Source organism: Dipodomys ordii, unplaced genomic scaffold, assembly GCF_000151885.1.
Source record: "Dipodomys ordii isolate 6190 unplaced genomic scaffold, Dord_2.0 Scaffold11, whole genome shotgun sequence".
In the NCBI taxonomy this organism is placed as follows: domain Eukaryota; kingdom Metazoa; phylum Chordata; class Mammalia; order Rodentia; family Heteromyidae; genus Dipodomys; species Dipodomys ordii.
This window is the reverse complement of record NW_012267227.1, coordinates 11336423-11352220: the sequence shown is the minus strand read 5'-3', so window position 1 is coordinate 11352220 and position 15798 is coordinate 11336423. Positions and strand designations below refer to the sequence as shown.

The 15798-nt window shown below is 42.1% G+C and overlaps 1 protein-coding gene across 1 annotated transcript in view; it reads right to left on the bottom strand.

Moving 5' to 3' along the window:
- The window catches only part of Sppl2a (signal peptide peptidase like 2A), a 54906-nt gene extending 39949 nt beyond the window's left edge, over positions 1-14957 (bottom strand). Inside the window, exon 1 of the mRNA XM_013010167.1 lies at positions 14826-14957. Coding sequence (XP_012865621.1) covers positions 14826-14828 — 3 coding nt within the window. The 5' untranslated portion in view covers positions 14829-14957. The remainder of the gene's footprint in view (positions 1-14825) is intronic.
- Positions 14958-15798: the final 841 nt, after the last annotated feature.

The window sequence follows — 15798 nt, the reverse complement described above, 5'->3', positions numbered from 1 at the left end:
ACTTCCTCCGGGTCTCCTCCCCGGAGGGGCCGGGCGGCCCCTCACCTCCCCCTCCACCTCTCCGGGTCACCCCGGACATTTTTAACTTTGGTCCCAACCCCGCCTCCAGCTACCCGCCCACCCAACACTCCAGGAAAGCCACTGGCGTTTCTGCCTCAGTTTCCCCATCCGGACAGCCTGGGCCCCCTAGCTCCAGGGTCAGTAGAAAAATCAGACCGTGTCACTCCAGGAACAAAATCTTTACAGCCTGTGAGGTTGACCCCTTCTCCCCGCCCCGCCCCGCCCCCGGCGGCATGACCCTGGGCCTTCCCTGGGGTCCTTCCACTTTGGTAAGTCCTTCCACTACAACGCCTGGGCATCCTTCTCTCTTTGTTGCATTCTCTTAGTCTCCTGCTTAGGTATGGATTTGTTTGCTATAGTTTTTTTTTTTTTATGATCTTTGGAAGTTGGAGCCGTGGCTCAAGTGGTAGAGCACCAGCATGGAGCAGAAAAGCTCAGGGACAGCGCCTAGGCCCTGAGTTCAAGCATGCGCGCGCGCACACACAGGTGTATTTGTTATGTTGCCCCTTACTTGATTTGTTTGTGGCTCTATCCCTTATTTTATTTTATTTTTGCCAGTCGTGGGGCTTGAACTCTGGGCCTGGGCGCTGTCCCTCAGCTCTTCAGCTCAAGGCGAGCGCTCTACCGCTTGAGCCACAGCACCGCTTCCGATTTTCTGGTGGTTTATTGGAGTTAAGAGTCTCACGGACTTTCCTGCCCGGGCTGGCTTTGAACCGTGATCCTCAGATCTCAGACTCCTGAGTAGCTAGGATGACAGGCGTGAGCCACCGGTGCCCCGCTATCTCTTACCCTTATAATATTAGGCACATTGTAGCTCCTCAAATATTGGTTGGGTGAATATTCAACACTAAATACTGAATAAGCTAGTGTGCTTGCCATCCCACATCGCATAGCTAGGGACAGGGATGCATGAGCAAACACCATTCTGAGTGAATAGTGGCTCTTGTTTGCACAAAATGCTGTGGAACTATCAAAGGGGGTGCCAGGAAAAATTTCAGCCTGAGCTGAGTCTAGAAGGGCAGGTTAATTTTAGCCCGGCAAAGGGCAGAGGAAGGGGGGCACTTCCAGGGAGACCAAAGCATTAGTGTCATAGCCAAAGGTGGCATTGGAGGAAGGACAAAACTTGAGCGTGGCTGAAGTAGAGTGCTGAGAGATGAAGTGTGAGAACAGGGCAGAGGCCAAATCACAAATAGACTGGGATTGCTTGGGACATCCGGTGGGTGGTGGGGAGCAAATGAAAAATAAATAGACTAGTGACATAGAATTTCTGTTTTGGAAGCTCTCAGTGGTTGGCAGGGTGGCAGATGGACTGGAACAAGGCAAGAAGTAGAATCTGAGGGACATGTTAGACAACTATAGACACAACACAGGCCATGTGCTGGTGGTTCATCTTGTAATCCTAGCTACTCAGGATCCTGTCTGAAGCTGAGGATTGTGGTTCAGAGCCAGCCTGGGCAGGAAAGTCTGTGACACTCTACCTCCAGTTAACTACAAAAGAAAAAGAGCAAGAAGGAAGGAGGGAGGGAGAGAGAGAGGAAGAAAAAGAGGGAGGGAAAAGAAAAGAAAAGGAGACAATTCAGGCTTAGTCTGAAATAGGGAGGTAGAAGATGTATAGGAGATTTGGGCAACTGAAAGAATGTAGAGATGGATGCCTTCCGGAATCCTCCTAGGCCATTTATTGAGATGAACGCCACAAGAAAAGGGGATGGGCATGGGTTCTGGGAACAAAATACTTTTGGACATGAATTTGAAATGTGTGTGAATCACTGAAGTGCAAATAAATGTGGGTTGGTGGGAGTCTTAATGGCACAGTGAAGTTAGAATTCAGATATCCTGCTTATCAATCCTGGACTGTCCCTTTCATACTTTCTGGCTATCTGGGACCAGCCAAGAATTTGCTTTGTACAATGGCTGTGACAAGCTACATGTCTTCATCTTAAAGATTCCCTTTTGGAATATTTACTCTTGTGGATCTTAGTCTCTAAAATAGGTCCAGGGCTGTCTCTGGTTTTCATGCCTACATTTCCATTACCCTTGTTTGGAAATTTTTGTTCTCAGTGTCACGCACCAGTCCCTGGTGCAGTCTCTCTCTCTGTCTCTCTCTGTCTCTCTCTTTTTTTGTCTGTCTGTCTGTCTGTCTCATGCTGGCACTGGGATTAAAACTCAGGGCCTTGCTTTTTTTTTGCTCAAGGCAGACACTACCATTTTAGACATACCTCCCTTTACATCTCCTCTTCTAGTTTTTTGCTAGTTAGAGACAAGTCTTACAGACTTTACTGCCCAGGCAGGCTTTGAAGTATGATCCTCAGATCTCAGTCTCCTGAGTAGCTGGTATTACAGGCATGAGCCACTGGCTCCCAACTTTTTTTCTGTAGGTTTTGTGGTTGAAAATGTGGACAGTAGCTAGGCACTGGACTGGCTTCAAACCATGAGCCTCCTGATCTCTACCTCTGGAGTAGCTGGGATTATAGGTATGAGTCAGTGTGCCCAGCAGAAATATTTGTTATCTTGACTGAGTGATGCTTGCATAAATGTGTTCTTACATAAAAAAGCATCAAATTGTAGGCTTTAAATGTGTAGATTATTGTCAGCTAATTATACTTTAATAAAGGTATAAAAAAATAAAACAATAAATGATAATGAAAAAGATTCTTTGCCCAGACTTCATCATCAAGAGATTCCAGGTTGAAGTAGGGCCAAAACACACACACACACACACACACACAATATGTGATGTTTCCATATATAGGATAATTACCTATCTATCCTTTGTGGTGAGAACATTTTAAAATCCACATTTTTCGCTCTTTATAGACTAGACAAGATGTTATTGTTAACTATAGTCATCATGCTGTACAAAATATTTCCATAACTGAAATGCTATACTTTTTTTTTTTTGTCAGTCAAGGGGCGCTGTCCCTGAGCTCTTCAGCTCAAGGCTAGCACTCTACCACTTGAGCCACAGCGCCACTTCCTATTTTCTGGTGGTTAACTGGAGATAAGAGTCTCATGGATTTTCCTGCCTGGGCTGGCTTTGAACTGCGATCCTCAGATCTCAGCCTCCTGAGTAGCTAGAATTATAGGTGGGAGCCACTGGTACCAGGTTGAAACTCTACCCTTTAACCGGCATCTCCTCTTTCCCTATTCATCCCACACCACATCCTCTGGTAACCACTGTTCTATTTGTACTTCTATGAGTTTGAATTTTTAAGATTCTAGATATAAATGAGATGTTTGTTTTTGTTTTGTTTTTGTGGTACTGGGGATTGAACTTGGGGCTTCATGCTTGCTAGAAAAGCACTCTACCACTTATCACTTGAGCTATACCCATGACCCCTGTTCTTTCGCTTTTAGTTTGTTTTTTAGATAGGGTCTCAAACTAATTTTTTTTTTTTTGGTCCAGTCGTGGGGCCTGAACTCTGGGCCTGGGCGCTGTCCCTCAGCTCTTCAGCTCAAGGCTAGAGCTCTACCACTTGAGCCACAGGGCCACTTCCGGCTTTTTTCTTATGTGGTGCTGAGGAATCGAACCCAGGGCCTCAGGCATGCAAGACAAGTGCTCTACTACTGAGCCACCTTCCCAGCCCCTCAAACTAATTTTTTTTAAACTGGTCCTTGGGGTTGAACTCAAAGCCTTGGTGCTTTCCCTGAGACTCTTTGTTTTCAAGGCTAGCACTCTACCACTTGAGCCACAGCACCACTTCCAGCTTTTTCTGAGTAGTTTGTTGGAGATAAGGGTCTCACAGAATTTCCAGCCCAGGCTGGCTTCAAACCAGGATCCTCACATCTCAGCTTCCCGAGTAGCTAGGATTACAGGCATGATACAGCAGTACCTGGCTCACATTAACTTCTGTCCAACTGACCTCAAATGTTAATCCTCTTGTCTGTCTCCCTTGTGGTTGGGGTTACAAGCCTGTGTTGTTACCACTAGCCCAATAGTGGTATAATCCCATAATTGGCTTTTTCAATCTAGGTTTCATCTATGTTGTCATAAATGACAGAATTTCCTCTTTTGTAAAGGTTGAACCAATTTCCATTGTGTGTGTGTGTGTGTGTGTGTGTGTGTGTGTGTGTGTGTGTGTGTATGTATGTATACATATATGTGACATTTTGAAACTATTCATCTAGGCAAGCACTTTACCACTGAGCCACCTTCCTAGCCCATGAAACCATTCATCTCTTACAGGCACTTTGGTTGTTTCCATATCTTGGCTATTGTGAATAATGCTGCAATGAACATGTGAGACTGATTGGTTTCAATACTTTCAATACTTTCAGAAGTAGGACTGCTGGAATCGCTCAGTTTTCATTTACTGTTATTGGAGGGGAATATATGTCCCTGTCTATCCCTGAACGCAACTTTGATGAGACAAGGTGCTTATTACTGTTTCAGTGAGAATTACCAATGTTACCATTCACTGTCAGTAATCACCTTACCCCTCGATGAAATAACTGCTTTGTTTCCTGGCATGGTTTTGTGACAGGTCTATCTGACTTTGTATGAATTCCTTCCCTCGTTGACACCTGCTGATGAGGCATTTCTCCTTGAGGAGAACATATGACGTCAGTGCCTGCTGGTTCACTGACGTGACTAGGAGCACAGCCAAGCTGCCAGCAGTGGTTTCATTACTATCTGCTCTGTTTGCCAGTCCACGAACACTCACTGCTGCTCTTCACAGAGCAGTCTTCTGTTCAGAACTGTGTCAATCAATGAAACAGTAGACACTTCCTATATAAGAGGTGGATTGATATGAGCAATGACAGAGAAGAAAAGTATTCTGTATATGGAAAGGTGAGGAGACAGGAGGGTGCATACCTTACCATTGGAGGGCCACATATTATCTAAGATGATAGGACAAAAATCTGGCTTTCCTGATTTTCTGATATTCTTAGAAAATCATTCTAGAGAATTTTCTTTCTTTTTTTAAAATTTTTGTTTGAACTCAGAGCTTCACATTTACCAGGCATTCTAGACAATTTTCACTACAAAGCCATGAAACACACAGCAATGTCTTATAAACTATTTCTTAAGCTGACATTTATTTATTTTTTGGGGGGGGTCCACTTGTGGGGCCTGAACTCTGGGCCTGGGCGCTGTCCCTCAACTCTTCAGCTCAAGGCCAGCGCTCTACCACTTGAGCCATAGCTCCACTTCCGGCTTTTTTTTTTTTCTTTCTGCTTATGTAGTGCTGAGGAATCAAACCCAGGGCCTCAGGCATGCAACGCAAGCACTCTACCACTGAGCCACCTTCCCAGCCCAAGCTGGCATTTATTGCTTCATTAAGTACTTATGTATACGTGATTTAATTTAATACATCTGAAACAACTTTTTTGAGATAAATTATTACTTCCATTTTTCAGATAAGAAAATTTAGGAGAAAGTTATACAGATGAAATCTCCCAGCAAGATTATCATTTATATTTGCGTAGATGCTCAATGAATGTTTACTATAGGAAGAAGTTTTTGCCAATAATCAAGAAAACTGTGTTGTGGTTTTTAGTATTTTTGAGTTTGACTTAATTACCTCTGAAGTACTTTCTAAAGCTGCAACAAATCTCCTTCTGAGGAATAGCTGGATCTAATTTCAAACAAAATCAATTAGTTTAGCTTTTGATTTGTGTAAAAAGTCAGTCAGGCGCCGGTGGCTCACGCCTATAATCCTGGCTACTCAGTAGGCTGAGATCTGAGGATCTTGGCTTAAAGCCACCCTGGGCAGGAGAGTTCATGAGACTCTTTCTCCTATTAACCACCAGAAAACCAGAAGTGGCACTGTGGCTCAAGTGGTAGAGCACTTACCTTGAGCTGAAGAGCTCAGGGACAGCTTCCAGGCCCAGAGTTCAAGCACCACAATCGCAAAAAGAAAAAAAAAAAGCAAGTCCAAGGATCACCTGCAACTATAGCTCAGTGGTAGAGTACTTGCCTAGTGTGCATGAGGCCCTGAGTTTGATCCCAACACTGGAAAAAATGTCTAAGAGCTTCTTCATGGATAATAAGGAAGAGGAAATTTAACTTTTAGCTCCAATACTGAAATAACACTTTGGGTCATAAAGATTGTGTGTGTGTGTGTGTGTATGCATGTGTGTGTGTGTGTGTATACACAATACATATTACATATTTAAATCTTAGGCTACTTTCTTGGACAAGTCAGTTTATGTTAATAGCTTGGAATTGTTCCACCTAGAGATGTATTTCTATACTAGAATGAATAAATACAATAAATCTGATGCATATGTAAGATAATATTTTATGTAGATACATATATATATTCTTTTATATGTATAAACACATATATACATATATATTATTTTTATGTTGTTCTTGGTGCTGATCCATAACCACAGATCCACTGAGGCAGCAAGATCCACTGGGTATTTTTAGGTGTTGCTGGGAAAGGAAAAGCCCAGCCCATTTCCAAACTTGTCAGGCATTGAGCTGTCAGCCTTGAGCTGAAGAGCTGGGGGACAGCACCCAGGCCCAGAGTTCAAGCCCTATAACCGACAACAAAAAAAAGAGTAATTTTAACCAGGCGCCAAGCCAAGTGCCAGTGGCTCACGCCTGTAATCCTAGCTTCTCAGGAGTCTAAGATCTGAGGAACATGGTTCAAACCCAGCCCAGGCAGGAAAGTCCATGAGACTCTTATCTCCAATAAACCACTAGGAAACTAGAAGTGGCACTGTGGCTCAAGCAGTAGAACACTTGCCTTGAGGTGAAGAGCGCAGGGACAGTATCCAGGCCCAGAGTTCTGGCCCTACAACCAACATAAAAAAAACAAACAGTTGCCAGTGGCTTTGTTGGTAATCCTAGTTACTCAGGAGGCTGAGATCTGAGCATCACATCTCAAAGCCAGCCCAGGCAGAAAGTCCATGATACTCTTACCTCTAATTAACCACCAGAAAACCAGAAGTGGTTCTATGGCACAAAGTGGTACAGCACTATGAGCTTAATCCCCACAACTGAAAAAAAATTAATAATCTATTACCCAAAACAGGTAATGTGGGCAGATGCCTTTTGATAAAAAGGATGGTTTTAGGCTTTTAAGATACCATATGTTTGCTGGGAAGGTGGCTCAGTGGTAGAGTACTTGCCTTGCATGCTCGAGGCCCTGGGTTCGATTCCTCAGCACCACATAAGAAAAAAGCCAGAAGTGGCCCTGTGGCTCAAGTGGTAGAGCTCTAGCCTTGAGCTGAAGAGCTGAGGGACAGCGTCCAGGCCCAGAGTTCAGGCCCCACGGCCAGCCTCCCCCCCCCCCAAAAAAAAGATACCATGTGTTTCACAACAGTGTACTACCACATGACCTTCCTGACAAATTGCAATTTAAATGTGTATGGTAAAAATAAGAAAGTTTTAAAATAACTAGTTCCTCTGCCATCTATGATAACACTAGTTTATAAAGATAAATTAACATGCTTGTCTGTCTGTCTCTCTTTCTTTGGTTGAGACTGAACAGAATATAGCTCTGAGAGTTATGTAGCTATGGAGCTTAGCCTGTCTTGGAACTTACTGTGTCTCCAGTGGATGATAATAAATTAACATCTTAGCTTAATATTTTATCAAGTATATCTAACTTAAACATGAATATTATATATATATAACATTATGTAGACTGACCCCTCTATGAATTCTTTGCTGAAAATATGAAGTATATAATTATATTTTCTCCTTAACAAGCCTTGGTATTATTAGCCACCCCCTCCTGTCTTTTGTTTATTATTAACCTACATCCAGAATTTTCTGTCACTTATACATGCCAGAGATCACAATGATAGGGCCATGTGATTTGCCAGCCTAGCCTAGGCACTCTGCATGACCTGGTCAGTAAAGTGCAGCCAGTCATTTCCAGCCACTTGGCTCAGCTATTTAAATGAATACCAGTTTAAATGAAAGTGTATTTAGGGAGGTGACCCACTGTCACGAGATGCAGACTTAAGACCATAAATTTAAAATTCAGTAATAAAAGGGTGGCGGTCAGGAAGTAGGAGAGGGTGGGAGAAGTATATTATAACATATGAGGATAAAAGAACAGACTATATTCTTTTAATATTTACAGACAGGAAAGCATGCATGTGCTAAGTATACATTTTGATTAGCTTTTACAAACTGAACACACCTCATGCTATTTCACTCAGGAAATAGCACTATAGGGTGAGTGTTACTTCAGTGATAGAGCTCATGTGAGGCCCTGGATTCATTCCCTAGGACTAGAGCAAGAAAGGGGCGGGGAGGGAGAGTGGGGAGGTAAAGAGAAAGGGAAGGAGAAGAAGGGGAAGGAGGAGGAAAGGAGGGGAAGAAAGGAGAAGGAAGGCAAAAACTGTATTACTGGTTTCTTAAAAGTCCCTTTTATTTGCTCTAAAAGATAACCGTTCTAACTTCTATCAACACATATTAGTTTTTCTCTTCTTAAAAACTTCAGGTTAGCTGGGCGCTGGTAGCTCACGCCTGTAATTCTACCTACTCAGGAGGCTGAGATCTGAGGATCGTGGTTCAAAGCTGGCCCAGGCCCCAGCCCAGGCAAGAAAGTCCATGAGACTCCTATCTTCAATTAACCACCAGAAAACCGGAAGTGGTGCTGTGGCTCAAGTGGTAGAGCAAGTGGTAGAGCACTTGCCTTGAGCTGAAGAGCTGAGGGACATCGCCCAGGCCCAGAGTTCAAAGCCCCATGACCGACAAAAACAAACAAACTTCAGGTTAATGCAATTATACAATTTACACTCTTTTGTGTTTTGCTTTTCTCTCAACATTACGTTTGTAAAATCCATCTATATTGCTGTACATACTATTAGATTGGCCATTTTTTGTTACCATCGTATTTCATCTTATGAAAACATTATATATAAAACATAAGGGTTGGGAATGTGGCTTAGTGGTTGAGTGCTTGCCTAGCATGCATGAAGCCCTGGGTTTGGTCCTCAGTACCACATAAACAGAAAAAGCCAGAAGTGGTGCTGTGGCTCAAGTGGTAGAGTGCTAGCCTTGAGCAAAAGAAGCTCAAGGGAGAGTACCCAGGCCGAGTTCAAGCCCCAGGACTGGCAAAAAAAAGAGAGAGAAAAAGAAACATATATGTATGTGTGTGTATATATGGGTGTATATGGTGTATGTGTGTGTGTATATGTGTGTATCTATCTATCTATCTATCTATCTATATTACAACTTAGTGTCCATTCTTTGATTATGGACATTTGGAGACTGCTCTATTTTAGCTAATACAAAAAGGAAAAAAGTACATATTTTAAGTGACCTTACAAAGGTCACTTAAAGGTCTTGACCTTACAAAGCATGAAAGACTGGTAAAAACTTGATCTTCTAGATTAATCTCTTCCCATTTCCCTTCCTTACATTAACTCTGTAGCAGTTACTCAGCTATGGGCTTAGTACAATTCCTTAGGTAATTCTTGTTTTTTGTTTTTTTGGGGTCCGTTCGTGGGGCCTGAACTCTGGGCCTGGGTGCTGTCCCTCAGCTCTTCAGCTCAAGGCTAGCGCTCTACCACGTGAGCCACAGCGCCACTTCCGGCTTTTTTCTTTTTGCTTATGTGGTGCTGAGGAATCGAACCCAGGGCCTCATGCATGCAAGGAAAGCGCTTTACCACTGAGCCAACTTCCCAGCCTCCTTAGGTAATTCTTATCATGAGTGAAGCTTAGGGACTGAGGGTATATTACAGTGGTAAAGAGCTTACATAGAATGTTCAAGACCCTGGGTTCCAGCCCCAGCAATACAAACAAGGGAAATACTAGCTGGAGCATATCCAAACCACATAGAAGACTTTCTCAAACACCTCTCCTTTCCTTTCATGATCAAAGTCTCCGCATGCATCTACTACTGATGGGGATATATATTTTTTATTCTTGGAAAGTGGTGTGATTTAAAAAAAATGGGTGGAGAAATATACTCAAAGGTCAGAACAAGTGGGCTCAGTTGTAGTAACTAGAGGATGGGGGTTATTTGACTACATTTCCTTGTTTGTTACTGATTGACTTAGAGTCAGTAAAGTCATTGGACTGATAGCAGAACAGCAGAGAATATCTAAATTCTTACTGTGATGGTTCATTCTCCTACTACCTTTCCCCAACCTTCTTTCTCTTCTTCTAAACAAAACCCAATTGAGACACTGGAAACATAGGATCGGGGATTTTGGGGGAAAAGAAAGGGCTCTTTATTCTCTATAAGTCACAAAGTACAGAGATGACCCTTTGGCCCCCTACATTGTAAAGGCCACTTGACTTGTGTGTTTTCACTATGCCGAGTGCAGTTTCCAAGACTTCCCTCATGTATATCAAAAATTTAAGCAGATGACCCAGTTAAGTAAGTCTTTTAGTAAATATTTATTCTGTTCTTACCAGAAGTGCTTTGGGGATTGGTGTTACAGTTAGTGGTGTGCTGGAGCTGATTTGGCTGCAGGCTGGTGGTATACCTATTTTCCCAGTCCCACGTTCAACATTGTCTTCTTGATAGTTTGAAAGTGGCTCTAGTTGACTATCTACATCACAGAAATCTGAATATGCTATCAATCAAGGTGCTCTCTCTTAGAAGAGTGGGTTGTTAAACATGTATGATACCACTGACTACAGAAGTAAGCCAAAAAAAAATCCTTCCTCATAGAGTCCACACGTCTAGATAGACAAATAAGTGAGCTATGTTAGAAGTGTATTAAAGCATTAGGCGAAAAACACTAGAAAGAAAAACAAAACAGGGAACAGATAAAAAGTGGGAGTGGGTGGGCATTACAATTCTAAATACAGTAGTCAGGAATGGTCTCATTGAGAGCATTAATAGTTGAACATTAATTGTGTGTGTGTGTGTGTGTGTGTGTGTGTGTGTGTGTGTGCCTATGCTTGTGCCAGTATTGGGGCTTGAACTCAGGGCTATAGCACTTGAGTCATAGCTCCACTCTGAGCCTTTTAGTGGCTAATTGGAGATAAGAATCTCACAGACTTTCCTGTTGGGGCTGGCTTAAAACCTTGATCTTCACATCTCAGCCTCCTGAGTAGCTAGGATTACAGGAGTGAACTATTTGTGTCCAGTGTCTGAGCATTAGTTTGAAGGAAAAGAAGGGAGAAAGCCAGACATATAGCTAGGAAGAGAGCAGGTGAGGAAGAAAGAACAGCAAAGGCAAAGGTCTTGAGGTAGGAGTATGGCAAGCGGGTCATTAGACCTGGCGCTAAGTAAAGGTAGAGAAGTAGGAGATGAGGTCCTGGAAGTAATGGGTGAAGATGGGAAAAGGTGGAAGGCCAGCTCATGAATGTCCTAAAATACCCTTGTAAACATTAAGAGAAGCTAACAGGACATTTGTACTTTTTTGACTAAATTAAAATATTGTTACTGGACATTATCGTGTCAGATTTCTTCCTGAAATTGATGGTATCTTTTAGATTGCTTTTCTTTTGTTGTTTTAGTGATTAGACTTAAGTTGTCCAATCAGATAACCATTAGTGGCATGGGGCTAACTGAATTTAAATGAATTACAGCAAAAGTAAGAATTCTGTTCTCCTGCTGAATTGTCCATATCCCAAGTGGCTAATAGCCACATCCCAAGAGCTAAAGCAAGCCATTGGCCAGCACAGATAAACAGGTTCCATCACCACAAAAGGTTATGCTTTGGGGGAAAAAACATTGCTGGGGTTAACTAGAGCCTAAGTCCCGGTTCTTAGCCTTTGCCCTTGCAAATCTTTGGGCAAGGACACCTTGGTATCCAGGAATCCTGGAGCCTTTTTTTTTTTTTTCTGCTCAGATTGTAAGGTTCTATTTCAGGACCTTATTTCTGAAAACACCTTTCCATAAAACCTGTAATCTTCTCTGGAGACATCCTCCACTTCATTTATATATTCAAAAAATGTCATTGGTCACTGGCTGTTACCTTGCTTATATAACCTGTTGTTGTGAAAAGCAAGAATGGGGTTGATGTAAATTAGTAGTCAAAAATGGTCCAAATTACAGACTGGATAGGTCAATGTATTCATTCATTTATTTTGTGGTTGTTTTCAAAACTATGGATCTTCTTGTTAAACAGTGATTAAATCTGAGCTATAAAGTGCACAGAGTTGAGAAATAGCAAAACAATCCCATCATCTTTCTTGTGAGATACGATGCTTTGCAGGATTAACTCAAGTTCTTCACCCAGTTCTCCCCCCACATGACCATGAGTGGGAGATGGGGCCATTGAAGCCCAGTGGTCAGCCTGGTGCTCTTTCTCTGGATTGTACTATGAAGTAAAGAGAAGGCAGATGCTCATCTTCATTAAAATGGCATTTCTCCCATGAGCTTCCAAGCTGCCTTATTTGGAGCAGGAGGCTTTGCAAGTAACTAGAGCTCGTTCTTATGTTCTACTAGAAATGGGACCTTTGGGAATATGTGTATCCCCTGGGCTGAGGTGAGTGTAGCTTCTAGGGGTTGAGATGGCTTGGCTGCCACCTGTGGTGGCATATAAGCACTTCTCTGGGTTGAGGTGGGACTTAGTGGCCAAGGACCCCTTGAGACTTCCCTAGCTTCCCTCTTTGTCTACTCCTTTTTCCTTACTCAGTCAAAAACAACGTAGACTTCTACAGATTGGCTACAGATCCCTCCAAATTTGCCCCCAGGGAAGATATAAGTGACTGATAAGGTTTAGTGCTTATTTCTCCCATGAGTAATTTTATGGAAATCCAGCCAGTCTCCTTGTTGGGATAAAGTCAAAGGAATAAAGCTCCAATTGTGTCAGTTAAGTAGTTTGCTAATGTTGCTGACCGAACACCAAATTTACAGTTAGGGAACTATCCATCCAGTTTGTCCTTCATATTTATTAACAAGGTTCCCTTTTACTGTCAAAATATTGGGATGATAAATTACTCATCATATTTTATAATCCTTGCTCTGCCTTAGCCTAGACAACAGATGCAAGGTGAAATCTTCTCAAAATTACTTACTGGAGTTGGCTTCCCTAGTAGGCTCTACTCCTTTCTCTCCTTCTGAAAACTTACATCCCCAAATTGGAAACCACCAGGAAACACAGGACAGTGTCTGGAATATAGTTTTTAGCCAGCAACTGGTTAAATAATATAATATATCTCAGTCCTCAAATAAAACTCTAAAGAAGCACATCTTTCAGAGGCTACTCCTTATTAATTAAGTAACCTCGAGTATCTAGGAAAACTCTTCTTTGGAGAAATCCTTTTATTGAATTATTAACTCCTCCTGACATTTTAGTTGGGTGGAATCCATTTTCTGTTTCTAGAACTACAGTAGCTTTGTTCACTTTTTTTTTTTTTTTTTTGTCGGTTATGGGGCTTGAACTCTGGGCTTGGGTGCTATCCCTGCGCTCTTCAGCTCAAGGTGAGCGCTCTAAGGCTTGAGCCACAGCATCACTTCTGGTTTTCTAGTGGGTTTTTATTAGAGATAAGAGTCTCAGGAACTTTCCTGCCCCAGCTGGCTTTTGAACCATGATCTTCAGAATTCAGCCTCCTGAGTAGCTAGGATTATAGGCGTAAGTCACCGGTGCCCAGTTGTCCACATTTTTTTTTTTTTTTGCCCATGGGTACACAATTAGAATTTGTTCTTGTCTTGCCTTAGGCCCTATATTTTGTGGGAGATAAGGGCTTGGAGTGTCTGGCATCTGCAGAATTCATTCTTAGCCAGTCAAGCCTGGAGGCAAACTGGAACGAGGTCACTAACAGAAAGCTACACCTGGATGCATACAAATGGCATTTTAAGAGGAAGAAGGCATAAAGCCACAAAGTCATAATGTTCTTTTAGAGCTATAAAAAGTACATAATTTAGACACATTTGTAGCTTCCCTGAGTTCCCTATTGGCATTACAAAAGCATATGTGTATTCATTTGGATTTTTATATCAGGCAGATGTTTTAACAGTTCTCTTATTTATAGCTTTCAATATTGCTTTCAATATATAGGTTATAAATCCTGTAACTTGCTTATAAAATAAATAAAGCAAAACAAAACAGGCCCAAAAGGATTTGTCTTGACTTTTGTGTTTGGATTTAGATTTTAAAATTTTCAGATTCAAGATGACCTAATAATTGCAAAGCATTGCCTGTTTTTCCCTTTGATCTCAAATGGTTAGAAATGTTCCTTGGGAACAAAGGGTTAAATCCTAGCATCAAGGTTAATTTAAAAACAACAGTTGGTCTCCTGTGCAAACATTCTCTTCCATTTACAGACACACTTTTTTTTTCCATTTGAAATGCCAGTTTACAATTCAGTGAGCTACTTTTCTATTTATAGTGTCTTCACCTTAAATGTTATCCCTCCTCAGGAGTTATTTCTAAAACTTACATATACACACACATACATACAAAGGGTATGTACTTTTACACTATAAAAACTATATTGACAAAGAAAATTATCTACAGTTAGCAGTAACAATATGAAAACAGTTCCTTCAAATAAGAAGTTTATCTATTGTTAAGAACAGCTTAAAGCTGGGCACTGGTGGCTCATGCCTATAATCCTAACTGCTCTCAGGAGGCTAAGATCTGAGGATTGTGGTTCGAAGCCAGCCAGGGCAGGAAAGTCCATGAGACTCTCATCTCCAATTAACCACCAGAAAACTGGAAGTGGTGCTGTGATTCAAAGTGCTAGCCTTGAGAAAAAGAGCTCAGGTACAGAACCTAGGTCCTGAGTTCAAGCCCCACAACCAAAAAGAATAAAAAAAAATAGCCTGGCTCTTCCCAAATGAAAACTTTCAATAGGCAAAGAAACAGTAAGTAGTAATAAAATGAAAGGAAAAGAAAGAAAAGAAAAATGACATCCAACTTTAAGAGCAAAAATCTTCCAAACTCACCATTGCAGTTAGAAAGAGACATGATGCTCAAGTGCCAGTATTATTCTGGGGCACCAGGCTTTCATGGGTCTACAGGCCTCGATTCAGTTGATTCAGCTTTGCAGACACTGATACTCAATTTTGTCAAGACATCTAAAAGAAATCACAAGAAAACGAATGAACCATCAGAAATCTTCATATAGTCCCTTCTCTCTCTCATCTGTCTCTGTCTCTCTGTCTCTGTCTCTGAATACTAGTGTTTGAACTCAGGGCTTTATTTTACTAGGTAGGCACTCTTACCACTGAGCCACAACTCTCACTCAATTTCTTGCTGGTTAGTTTTGAAATAGGATCTTATCTTCTGTGCATGATTGGGCAGAATTTGCCTATGTTAGGCTTCTGTCTTAGTTAAACAATTATGCACCACTGTGTCCAGCTCTCTGAATAGGGAGTCTCATGAACTCTTCTTCCAGGGCTGTCCTTGAATTTTGATCCTCCAAATCTCAGCCTCTCAAGTAGAAATACAGATGTGAGCCATTGACATCTAGCTATGCATTCTTTTTTTGTGTGTGGGTGTCAGTCCTCAGGTCATGGAACCTGTTCCTGACCCTTATTTATTTATTTATTTGGTTAAAGCTAGCACTCTACCACCTGAGCCACACCTCCACTTCTAGTATTTCCGTGGTTGATTGGAAATAAGTCTCATGGACTTTCCTGCCTGGGCTGGCTTCATATTATGATTCCCAGAGCTCAGTCTTCTCCTTCTTCTCCTCCTTCCTCTTCCTCCTCTTTCTCCTCGTCCTCTTCTTATTCCTCCTCCTCCTCCTCCTCTCCTCCTCCTCCTCCTCCTCTTCTTCTTCTTCTTCCTCCTTCTCCTCCTCCTCCTCCTCCTTCACTTCCCCCTCCTCCTTTTATTTTTTGGTTGGTCATGGGGCTTGAAACTCTGGGCCTGCACACTGTATCTGAGCTCTTCAGCTCAAGGCTAGCACTCTAC